This window comes from Molothrus aeneus, chromosome 1, assembly GCF_037042795.1.
Source record: "Molothrus aeneus isolate 106 chromosome 1, BPBGC_Maene_1.0, whole genome shotgun sequence".
Taxonomy (NCBI): domain Eukaryota; kingdom Metazoa; phylum Chordata; class Aves; order Passeriformes; family Icteridae; genus Molothrus; species Molothrus aeneus.
In genome coordinates, this window is record NC_089646.1 from 53939240 (window position 1) to 53952484 (window position 13245).

Sequence of the window (13245 nt, forward strand, 5' to 3'; positions counted from 1 at the left end):
GCTTTTTCTTCATTTTGTTTTTTAACACAGTGATGTATAAATCAAGTCAAATTAAAGCAAGTGCCACACACACTCTCACATCATGGCAGCACCAGAAGATTCCTTTCCAATTTAAGCAGAGAAAAACAAATATTCATTGCCAGAGGCAGCTGTGTATAGTCATCACAAAATACATTTCTTCCTCGAAAGTGGAGGGATCTCAGTTTATGAGCTCCAGAATCCCATGTGATGGGATGGTTCCAAGTTTTGAGGTACAAGAGAAAACCATTTTGAAACTACAATATTGTCAAAATGCAACTGAGCTCTAGAGACACATATTAATGAAGATTCTTTAGAAGAGTGCAGTAAATTTTGTTTGAATATCTTTTTCTGCATTTATTTGGTAATTTTTAAAGGAAAAGGGTATTATAACAGCTTAAAGATTATCATAGTAATTATTTAAATGTCTTCCAAATCATCCAAAACCAAAAGACCAAAACTTATGAAAGGGTAAAACTTCATGATCAGATGTTGGAAACTAAAGGAATTTCTAGCTTCAGGTACTCCTATTTAAAGGCTTCCTCGCTTCCTATTTAAAGGCTTCCTAGCTTCCTATTTAAAGGCTTCCATTTATTTCTGACTTTAGGGGTAAGCATCAGTCTGTGTGTGAGTGCTTTACTTAAAAACTGAGAAATGGTATCTGGATTTCTCCTATTGCAGTAACTACTGGAGGTGAGACAAAATAATGTCTCCAATTGTCCCTTTAGGTATTTGACTGTCAACACAGCAAACTGGAAAGGAAAAACACTAATGAAAAAACAGAAAAAGAAAGGGAAACATTGCTCGTGTGTGAACTCTGCACAAAATACTTCATGGAGTTTAAAGCCCAATATTCAGCTTATTTAAACCAGCATTACCATGTTAAAGTCAAAGCAGCTCTGCCAATTAGCTAAGGATATGGTGATTAGCTATTTCCATTGCTTGGAAAAGCACAGGAAAAAAATCTTGATTTTTTTAGAAATCCTCTAACAAAACTAAGCAATATTTTACTATACCTTATGTATGGGATTCTTAGAAATGTGAAGAAAATAACCCTTTGGAAAGTACACCCAGAAAATTTATTTCTGAATGTTATCTGACAGTGTTTTTCATTAGTAAACAAAGTTTAGTTCAATATCAAATTATCCATTTTATATGAAACAGCATTCAAATTTCTGCTTTTCTCATTAAAAAGGGGATGTTCCCTTTAGATTAAAAGGAAAGTGGACTATATCAAAATCTCTTCCAATTCAGTTTCAGTTCTTCCCCTACAGTGTCCCAATTCTCAGTTCATACTTATTTCTATATTTATTTTAGAAGTCACTCTTCCAGGATCTCATGATGTCTTTAGCACATGGATAGAGTATGGTGTTTGGTGCCAGGAATGCAGTGCAGAAAAAAAAATTAGAAGGACACAAAAACCAGAGAAAACAAGCAAACAAATGAACCAAAACACCGGGCTTCAAAAATAAGCAACCACAGTGGGGTTCCACTGCAATTTGATTATGTAATAGCCTCTTTTCTTCTTCCAGAAGGTAATGCAGAGTTGTGAAGTTCAAATATAATACAGAGGATCTTGTTTGTTAGAGTGGAAACAAAGTGACAAGTTATTTATAATGCCAGGCCTGTTTCTGATACTTTGAGAGAAACATGGATATTGTGTGTTGAGTGTTGATTTTAGTTTTATTCAGTAGTAGGAATAGAAAGACTTTGCCTTGCTCCCAGTGTGCACACAACAAAAGTTAAACCCTTCCCATACACTGAGTTTACTTTAGCTGTAAATTATATACTGTCACAGAAGAGCCTGGGATGTCTTCTGTAAGTGAAGAACTGCCAAATTGGTTTATAGAGAAGAAAGGGCTCTCCTTTAATCTTTTCTTTACTACTTCTCATGGATCAAATTCTTCCAGCTTCTACCATTGCATGCATGGTGCCTTACTCTCAAGAGCGACCCTACTGAAGGATATGGTATTTTGAAATTTGGGGAAGATCTGTCAGGTTTTAACCATGGAGTTTGGACTGAGTAAAAAATTTGGTAAAGATTTCAACCTGTGCTTTCTCCATAATGAAGGTGGTTTGGATGGTAATTAGAGTCAGAGATAGGGATCAGTACCTACTCACAGAACCATCAGGGAAGTTTTGGTATTCAACATTCAGCATGTGGTTTTCTGTGAACTGGAGTTTAATGAAGAGTACCCCGAACCTTTCTGAATAAAATTACAGAAGACTATTCAGCCACAGTTTGTCTCTCAACTGGTCTTGGAACAGGTATTTTTGATAACTGAAGAACTGTGCCAATTTAGAGCTTCTTTCTGCTAACACATTGAGATTGTCATGACTATGCAATGTAATATAATGACATATTAGTAATTTGGAATTCCATGAATAGAGGTAAAATTTGCAATGGTTAGTCTAATCTTGATCAAAAATAGAGATGAACAAAGTTTTCAGGATGGATAATTCTGTTCAAAATCAATCAGATCAACTACCAATTTGTAAATAAATTACTTTCTATTAAGACACAAAGCAGCTTTCTGAGAGTGGAGAGTCTAATATAAAGATTTTAAAGCTTCTGCTTCTTTTCACTAACATCATGTCTTTCTGGGGACAAATGTTTAGGCAATTACTGTAATTATGATAAGGACTCCATTTTCCATGTGAAGTAGAGAGAATGAGTAGTCACACAGGACTGTATAATTACATTTATTCCCAACCCCCCCAAGAAAATCTTTCACTCAGACAGCATGAGATTGTTTATTTGATACATCAGTGTTAAAATCATACAAACACACGTGGAAGAAAATTAGGAATTAAATTATGTCTTTTCTTTGAGTCCCATTAGGGAAACTGAAGGGAGCAAAGAGAGGACAAAGAAATGTGAACTCAGTGTGAAGGAATGTAGCTAATGTTCCTTATCTGACCTCATGCTGAGCCACAGCACCAGTGCAAAGCAGTTCTTCTATAGCGTCATCCTCATACCCCAGCACGCTCTTCAGTATCTCCACTGTATGTTGTCCAACAAGTGGAGGTGGTTTTGGATGTGACATAGAAAATTCACTGTATCTGACACCTGGTCCTGAAAATAAAAAAAAACAAATAGGAGGGAAATTATTTTCCAGAGTTACTACCCACATTTATATTGAATTGTTAAAGGGAAGTACCTCATTTTCACACCAGTTCTAATCACAGTCCTTACCATCAAAATGTTATATTCTGAAACTACAGACTAAAAAGATTCCAGTTTGCAATAATATACCAATAAGCCACTTTTAAATAGTTCACTCAAATGCAGAATTGCTGGATTGCTGGATAGTCATGAAATGTTATGCAAATCTTCCCATTTTTTCCAGTGATATGTATATGTATATCAGGGTGCTTTGAGTCATATTATGTCGCCAGTCTTCCACTCTCTGCTGAACAGCAATGCCCAGCCCACTCAGGATGAGATGCAGAAATCCCCACATTTCTACGCCATGAGGCAGAACAAGCATAAGGACACAATTCAGTGTCATGTTAACACCCTTCTACTGTTGTCAGAGCAGTGCACGGACAATGGGCAGCACCATCTCCAGCTGGCAGCAGCTCAAGCACCTCTGCAGTGTGCTCCATTATCCTGCAGTGACACAACTGACAGAATGATAAAACCAGTTTGGTTTACATGTTTTATCAAAAATACAAGTAGCAGTAGCCATAAGAAAATCAACAGTGATTTATTTGCTCTGGAAGGAATAATTTCAAAAATGAAAATCTGGAAGCTGGCAATGATAAGAAGTCTTCTTCTATTGCAGGTAGTCAGATGTCATGTTTTAGTGGTGCTCTGTAGCGAACTGATTTCAGTGTAGCTCCCTGCAGACAAGTAGCTATACCCTTACTACCAGACTCCGAAAGGAGAATGAGCCATAAATTCATGCTGGAATCAGAAGTGAGGTGCACCCACTCACCTCACAGAACTGAGGTGCACTTTCATTGCATGTGCACCCAGCACATGCAATGAAAGATTACCTGCCTCATGGAGAAAGAGAGGACAATAGTTTCCTTAACTGCTAATTGAAAACTCTTCTTTAATACAAAACTGAAGAACATTTGATGCTATTGACAAAATGATTCCTCTATTAATAATAATGGCTTTTATTACATCATTAAAAGAATTTACAAAAAAGGTTATATTTCATTATATCTTTGTCTACAAAACTACAGCTTTGCTTTGAAATACAAAGAAATACAAAGAATGTTTCAAAAACCAGAACAGTATTTATTTTATTTCTGAAGAAATAGAATAATGACCAGCAAGGGAAGTGAACCACAGCATGAATTGGTAAATTTACTACATGAAGCTACTACTTATTTGAGGAGAGATGTTGGCAAAGGTCAGTCAGGATGATAAAACATGTAATTTTATTATTTTTTGCCAGTCTTCATGAACTGGAATCAAGTGTTTAATACAATAAAGTATCCACCTCCAGGAAAGATAAAATAAGATAAAAGGTGCCTAGAAATACAGTATTTTTCAAGCTGATTTGGTACACTTCTGACAAGTATGCTCCTGGAAGGACTTATGGTTGGACTTGATGATTTTACAGGTCTTTGCCAACCCAGATGATTCCAGGATCCTATATATGGTTTCTGAGTTTAAAAAGGAAAGGAATTACAGTTGATGAATTGCAAACCAAATAATTTAACTTCAAGTTCCATTCAATACTGGATTAAATAATCACAATGAAAATACTCAGCAGATGAGTAACAGCTAGCATGTACCTCTTGAGAACAAATAGTATGTGTGACCTCTTGTCTTTCTACCAGGAAAAGGGCTGGAGGTGAGATAAATCCCATCTAAATCTAGAAATCAATAATCTAGATATAGAAGTTTAGTTCCTTAGACACTCTTTGGAGATACTGAAGATGAAAGAACACACAGTGTCTTCTAAGACACTGATAAATGAGTAAACCTGGCCAGATGAATTGCAATCACCTGTGTTTCTCCATAGAGGAAAGGGTTGACAAGTGTCCTAGATGGGGAGGTTTACCACCCAGACATCAAGCCAGGTGAGATGACCCTCTGTCATGGTTTAACTCCAGCCAGCAGACAAGCCCCATTTGCTCGGTCCCCCACCAGTGGGATCAGAGGGATAATCAGAACAGGCAAAGGCAGAAAACTCACAGGTTGAGATAAAGAGTGTTTAATAGGGAAAGCAAAAGCCTTGCACACAAACAACAAGAATTCTCTACTTCCCATAGTCAGGCAGGTGTTCAGCCACCTCCAGGGGAGCAGGGCCATGTAACAGTGACCTGGGAAGACAAATGCCAAAACTCCAAAAGTTTCGTCCTTCATCCTTCTTTACCCCACTTTATATACAGAGCTTGATGTCATACAATCTGGAATGTTCCTCTGGTCAGCTGGGGTCACCTGTCCTGGTTGTGTCTGTTCTCAATCTCCCATGTGTCCCCAGTCTTCCCAGTCCTGAGAAGCAGGAAAGGCTTTGTGAAAGCCCTGCTCAACAATTTTTAAAAATCTCTATATTATCAACCCTGTATTCAGCACAAATCTGAAACACAGTCCCATACCAGCCACTGTAAAGAAAAATGCCTCTACCCCAGACAAGACCAACACATTCTTCAACCTGTAAGACACCAAATCAAGATCTGACTTTCAGAAAGAAAATTCTCTGCTATTTTCCATAAACTGACTGAAGAAACAAGGTCTAGATAAATCCAAAACAAGGTGCAATACTGAGAGGGAAATCATATTCAGAGAATTGCTTCTTGGGATCTTCTAAAACAGAACATTTTAAGTGAGCTCCAGAGGAATCTGTTCAGTATGAAGCACATAGCAGTTTATTTTCACCTGATGGCTGATGGAACCCAGATCTTACCTGCTCAGCTTTCTGAGGACATCAAAAGTTATAACTTCCTGTGAAGCACATTTTACAATGACCTGGCTACATTGGAGAAATGGTCTGATAAAAGAGGGTGAAATTCAATACTGTCAAGGGGAAGGAATTATGTTTCATTACATAAATACAGGGCAGGGGACAACAGGAAAGTAGGAATAGTTAGGGGTTATTCTAGATCACAAAGCGAGGATGAGTCAACAACATTATGCTGTTGCGAAAAAGGCAAGCATCATACAGGGGTGTACAAACAAGAGAGATGCCTGCAGGACACGTTTTTGCTCTAGTTAGAGCTGGCAAGTCACAGCTGGAGCAGTGTCTGGTGTGGGGCCCCCACTGCACAGCCATCTGGAACACCTGAGAGCTTCCACAAGACAGCAACTGAAATTTTCACAGGGAACATGACAGATTGAACCAAGTGGGATCATGGACCTAAAGAGATAGGCTAGAGAAAAACAACTTCAAAACTGTTTTCAAAAAATGTATAAAAACCCCACCACTACCGCTAAAATAAACCCTAAACACGATCCCCAAAATCCATGCAAACTTCCTGGAAGGGGGAAAGAAATCCTTTTTCATGTCCATGATGAGAAATACTTGACTTAAATTGCAACAAAGGAAACGGTAGGAAACAAAAAATAAACTTTTATAATGGTAGGGTAACAAAATGCTGAAACAAGCCACGGGAGGAGGCTGTGGAGTTTGTATCAATCCAGTCTTTAGAAAGGAGATTTATTCCAGAATAGTTGATTCCACAGCTGATCCCTGGGGCTTGCTGATGGATTAGATCTCTCACAGACCCTTTCACACACTAATATATGTCCCTTTCACCCACTGTAATATGAAAGCTAAGAAACAGCTCACATCAGGGATAAGTTTTCTATTAACTTGGTCCTCTGATTCTACTCACTTCAAACACACCAAGTTCAATTTTCAGAGGAAAACTTCAGTAAAAGATCAGTACATTTTAAAGGGAAAGGTGACATCACTGGGCAATATTTGTATTAACTCCTCTACTTAGGAGTGAGTAGGAGCCCTAGGAGGGCAAAACTGGCAGTAGTGCAAGCCACAGGAATGATCTCTCTGCCAGCTGAAATGCTTGTGACGATAATTTCAAAGTAAAAATGCCCTTTAGGGATTTATTAGTCTAGAAATTCAACATAGCCACAGAACTATTATGCAATTTCTACTAAAAAGAAAAGATACAAAGCAATCTTATTTCAGGAGTGTGTATCTGGGAGCTCTTTACACCGAGAAATCAACAAACCTTCAAAGGTTTAGTAACTATAGACTTTTCATTTGCTTGTGCAAATTTTTGCTTACATAAAAAAATTATAGATCTCAAACCCTGGGAGTTTTTGTAGTGATATTGAAAGACACATAATAAAATCTCTAAAGAGAGAAAACCAAAATTGACATTGTGTGCAACAGACAGAATGCTTCATGCTTCCCAAAGAAAATTAATCTTACAAACTAGAGCATGCTGGAAAATTGCAGAGCAATTATAAAACCAGTGTCTTCCTTGAGCTTTTATTGTTTGATGCATAATTCATCACGCTACTTTTCACTTTGATAGAGTTATAAAGTTATCTACATTCATTCAAAGGAGCTACTTGCTAATGATCCATCATTAACGATTCTCTGTTCTTTCCTTGTGTAACTTCTACTTGGCTTCTGTGTCAATTAGGAGGGTGCAAAGCTTGCCAGTCAGGCTTCAGCAATCCCACGCTCCTACTGAACAACGCTCCAGGAAAGCAACCAGCAGAATGCTATGCAAATGCTAATTAAACACAACTGCCTTATGAGGAAACCATCCCTAGAGGCAGAGAGAGGTGAACTGCTTTAATTAAGGTCAAAAGCATTTGCATGTGGGTGAGTTACAGGAGCCTTGCAGATGAAAACAGGCTTTTGCTGGGGTAGAAGCAGGGTGACTGGTGAGGGGGTGTAAGGTGGTGGTCATCTGTGCATCCTTGATGTCAGCAGGACATACTCCATTCAGACATGAAGTTAAGGGGGCATTTGTTGTCACCTGAAAAAAGCAATGAAAGAATGAGTGGTAGCTGTAATTTATCTTTGTCCTGTCAAATTAAAAGGAGTCTGTTACTCTTTTTGCTATGATTATCACTGACAGTAAAGCAAAGAGCTCTTTCACCACATTTAAATTCTAAGCTAATATTTTGTTATTGTTATCATCATTTTGATTTTGACACATTGCTAAAATACATGCTGTGCACACCACATAACCTACAAGAACTAATAGTGTGCAATAAATCAAAATTTTTTATCAATTGCAACCACAATGACAATTGTACCAAGACATCTTGAATACTTGAACTGAGCTTTATTAAAAAGAATTCTTTTTCTTTGGGGCCTATCTACTATGGCACTGCTAAGCATCACACTGAGCCACTACTTAAAGACATACCAAACACATTAAAGCAAAAGAGAAAAATGAGATAAAATCACTGAAACAGGTCCAGAAGGATCCTGCAAGAGTGAGATGCCTTTGAACACTCACCCTAAACAGGTGAAATACACAGCAGTCTTTGGAATATGTCTCTGGGCATTGCTGAGTTTGGAACAGCAGAAGCAAAGTCATTTTCACTCTACACACAGCAGAAATTAAAGCTGAATTTCAATTCTATTAAATGTGCAAAGCATAGTATATAAAAATGGATAAAGGTAATAATCTTTGCTTTGTCCTGACAAATAGCATTCCTCCAGCATTGTACAGCAGCCACCGGAAAACACATTTCTACAGCACAGGTTAGAGCATATTGAAGCAATCTAACTCTCAAACTATGTAGACAAAATCAGGCCTGGGGATAGTCAAGCTCAGGAGAAAAGTCATGATTATCTCTTATTATTCAAGTGGGACAAGGGAAAAAAAGGGAAAATTTGAGCTAATGTATGTGTATACATTCTGCTTGAAACATATCATCTACCTTTGCAAAAAAAGAGCAATGAGAAACACAGCACCACTTGTTAGTTAGTTCTACCCTAGCATACAATGTAATTTATACACATGTAGGAATCATATGAAAACAAACAGTATTTGGTTTGCATTGCAAGGTTTTGGCTACAGGAGCAGCTTCTGGCAGCTGCCAGAAATTTTTCCTATATCTATGAAGCCAATGCCAGCCAGCTCTAAGACAGAATAACTGCTGAACAAGGCCAAGCCAGTCAGGGGCAGTGGTGATAGCAGCTCTGGGGCTACATATTTAAGAATAGGAAAAAACCTGCAGAACAATAAGCAAAAGATAGAAGTGATAATGTGTGAGAGAAATGGCTCTGCAGATGCCAAGGTCACTGAGGGGGAGGAGGTGCTCCAGGTATCAGAGCAGAGATTCCCTTGCAGCCTGTAGTGAAGACCTTGTGAGGTCTCTGCCTGGTGAGGCAGCTGTACCTCTTCAGCCCATGGGGATCCACAGTGCAGCAGAGACCAACTTGCAGCCTCTGGAGAATCCCAAGCCAGAGCCACCTGAAGGAGGCTGTGACTCCATTGGAAACCCACACTGGAACAGGCTTCCAGGGGGAGCTGTGGACTGATGGAGAGAGGAGCCCATGCTGGAGCAGGTTTGCTAGCAGGACCTGTGACCCTCTGGATTTCCACACTGTAGCAGACCATTTGAAGGGCTTCAAACCATGAAAGAGACCCACCTTGGAGCAGTTCATGAAGAACTACAGCCTCTGGGAAGGACTCACATTGGAGAAGTTTGTAGAGGACTATAACCCATGAGAAGAACCCCACACTGGAGCAGGGAAGAGTGTGAGTCTTCCCACTAAGGAGGAAGGAGCAGCAGAAATCTGTGATGAACTGTTCACAAGCCCCCATTCCCCACCCCCCTGCACCACTGTGGGAGAGAAGGTAGAGAATCAGGAGCATAGTTAAGGCCAGGAAGAATGGAAGGGTTGGGAAAAGGTGTTCTTAAGATACAGATTTATTTCTCATTATCCTACTGTGACTTGATGGGAAATAGATTAATTATTCCCCAAGTTGAGTTTGTTTTGCTCATGACACTGATTTTTCTGTGTCCTTATCTCAACCCCTTCCCCTGACCAGAAGAGGAGGTGAGTGCTAGAGCAGCTTTGGTGGGCAGCTGGTGTGCAGCCAGAGTCAACCCACCACACAAAACAAGCATGTATGCCTCTTTCAATAACATGGTGTTGCTACACAGGAGTTTTGCAATTCCAATGAAATATCATCAACAGTTAAGAATGATGGCCCAGAGCCAACATATTTGCACGCAGATCCCTTATATGCTACGGGTCAAGTGTTTGGAGCATGCAATCAACTGGTTATGAAACTGGCCTGAAGGATATCAGCAGGAAAGAAGCAGTGACTTTAAAGGCAATGAAAAGGAAAGCGATACAAAATAAGTGCATGAGAGGGGCTTCATGGCTACTATGAAGAATACATGGGTGTTGGAAATGATGTGTGCAGGGATATGATATGAGGAATAGACCAGGGCAACTGCATTTTGAGTGTATGATTTCTTCCCATTGGTCCCAGCCATGACTTCTGTCAATCCATTATTCCCAGCTGAGAAGATGGTGTGCCCAAGCACACAGCACTGCACAGCTTGGCTACCCCACTTTCCACCAGGTTTCTCCCCCTTGATGAAAATCGAAGCAGAAAAGTACAAAAGACAAAAAAGCTCATTATACAGGACTTGCTAGTATGACTAGTGCTCACAGGCTTCAAAGTAATCTTCAGAATTAATGACCTGCTCCATCTCAACTGGAAATTTCTCATATTTTTCTTTTTCTTACCATAGATCTGAAAGTTTAGGAGCTTGGGGGACTTTTTGAGAATCTATTAAATTGCTGGGAAAAATATTTCTTTTTGCATTACATTAGAGCAGGTGATCTACCTTTTAAGAACAACTCATAATTGTTTGGAAAAAAAGTAATTAAAGAAATAATATTCAAAATCTTGCCCCTCCTTCCTTACTGCTGCTTCCACTTCCTCCCCCACTTAGAGCACAGTCACACACTTGGCATCCAGCACAGCTGAGAGGGGGGGAAAACTTTGGCAGGGTAAGTAGGAATCAGTAACTGAGACTAGAGAGGATGGACAAACTTGCAAATGGTAATAAAAAAAGTAAACCTTGCTCTAGGTGCCATAGAAACACACATATTTATCATCAGTAAATACTAAACATTAAAATTGGTAGGGCAGTAAATAGTGTCAATACTAGAAATATCTACAAGCCACATTTTCTCATTTGGACAATTCTGACTTCTGTGGGAGAGGTATGAGGAGAGTCCAACTGCAGACAAGTCAAGAATTTTAAAACCGAAGCATTGTGAGAAGAATGACTTGACAGGCCGAGGGTAAATACATATTATCTGTGATAGCCATGATGGGTGTCTAAAAATGAGACCACTTTTAAACCAACGCTTAGGCATTCAAAACATCCCCTACACAATTCTGAAAATCCTTTGCCAAGTACATTTATAAAAGCACTTTCTCACCTGAAGCTGCATGTGAAGAAATGCATTAAACACCATTTTATGTATTTCATATCAACAAAAATCTTGGATATAATCAGTGTAAATCCCACTCAACATTTATATAATTCTTTACATTTTCCAAAAGACACAATACTGACTGTACCTAATTAATATTGCATGACGGCTGGAGTAAAGGAAATAATTTATCAGTCACTCTAGTTGCATATTTGAGAGTAATCCCACATAATTGTGCTATCTGAGTAACACAATTTTGTGATAGGACTCTTGGCACCCAAAAGCTCTTAAAAAAGTTGCAGTATGGTGGTGTCTACTTCTTCCCACGTGTATCATCTCGCAATGCTTAAAATTTGTCCCAACTTTTTGTATAGACTCACATGGTCCCACTCCTTCCTGAAAGCCCCAAAGACCTCAAGAGAGGATTTAAAGAAAGACAGGAAGGAAGATGACCAGTAAGAATGCACAGAGGTAGCAATTTTAAAGAACTATAAATTCCCTAGGCAATAATCTGTAGCTCCATTTCCTAAGGAAACAAGTTTATGTGTCTGTGCTGTCTTTCTAATCATCTGTTTGTCTGCCTTGTCCCTGCCACCCACAGTAACTTCTGAATCTGTCAATTTGACAAAAATGTAGACATCCCAAGGTAAATAAATTCTTGAAAGTGTTATGAAAAATAGCAACTGCTGAAGGACAGATGCCCAAATTACTGCCCTGATGACACAGAAAAGCCCCCAAAGAATGCAACTCTTATATTATTCTGTTTGGCTGCCAATGGCTTACCAGTAAGTACAGACACAGCTCTGTCAGATACATCTAGTACATACTGTAGAAGGCTTAAAGGACATGAGGATAGTTCAGGTCATAATAAGGATACACATAGAGTTATCAAGGATGTAAGTTTGAAGTACAATGCTATTTAGTGCCAGAATTTCTTTTAAGTACCTTTTCTACAGTACTGTGGAAGGTGTGTTCTAGGGGTTTTTTATTGCTCTTGCAGGAAGGAGCTGAAGAGCTACATGGCAAAGACAACTTGCTGAGAGAATCCCTGCAAAACTCTAAAAGGAAATACCTGCAGACACAAGCCTAAACTACTGAAAATCCAAGCTAAAAACATAATTTGTCTCAAGTCATAACCTAATCAATACAAAACTCAATACATAATCCCACCACAGGATGCTGGTTAACCACAGGTTGTGTACTTAATGCAGAAATTACAGAGTGAAGCTGAACTTGCACTACACAGGAGGTCAGATCATAATATGATGACAGTGGTTATTTCTGAACAAAAACCATATTAATTTCTTACATGCCCATAAGCAAAACTGTTTCCTTACAACAGGGCTGGGGTTAAAATGGCCTGTCTGAATCTCCTGTGATACTTAGATGGTCAAGCCACATATTGTTTCATGTTGCATCTTTACTGCAAGCCAAAAGGCCTTAACTACTGTATTGTATGGAGAGTAATTAGAGAGAAGAATGCTGACATGCATGGAACAAGAGAAAACAAAATGCTACCTGAAATGAGCCTGTTGTAAGGACAGAGCATTGCCTAGTTGCAACACACTCACATGATCTGGAAGGTGAATCATGCCCCCAGCTGAACAGGAAGGGAAGCAGCTCCTGGAGGGGAGGCGCTCCTACTGAGCCTGGTGAAAACTATTTCCGAGTCCCATGCCTTGTGGTTAGTGTGAGCCTGCATGTTGGAATAAGACATGCTAGCCAACCCAGTCTGTATCTCCTCAGTGCACCAATTTGTCCTTTCCTGTGTCCTGTCTCCAGCTATAAGTTAGATTCTTTGGCTCTTCAGAGACCCAAAAAGTAATCCTCTTGGCCAGCTGTGCATCATCAGAGTGGGAGCAGATGA

The 13245-nt window shown here is 39.2% G+C and overlaps 1 protein-coding gene across 3 annotated transcripts in view; it reads right to left on the reverse strand.

The window, feature by feature from the left end:
- Positions 1 to 2710: 2710 nt before the first annotated feature.
- The window catches only part of SUGCT (succinyl-CoA:glutarate-CoA transferase), a 316585-nt gene continuing 306050 nt past the window's right edge, over positions 2711 to 13245 (reverse strand). For 2 of the 3 annotated variants that reach the window (XM_066544754.1, XM_066544736.1), the window contains one exon: positions 2711 to 3094. In XM_066544754.1, the coding sequence (XP_066400851.1) occupies positions 2931 to 3094 (164 nt within the window). In that variant the 3' untranslated portion in view covers positions 2711 to 2930. Of the gene's footprint in view, positions 3095 to 7837; positions 7936 to 13245 lie in introns of those variants that run through there. The other variant, XM_066544744.1, reaches the window with a different exon arrangement.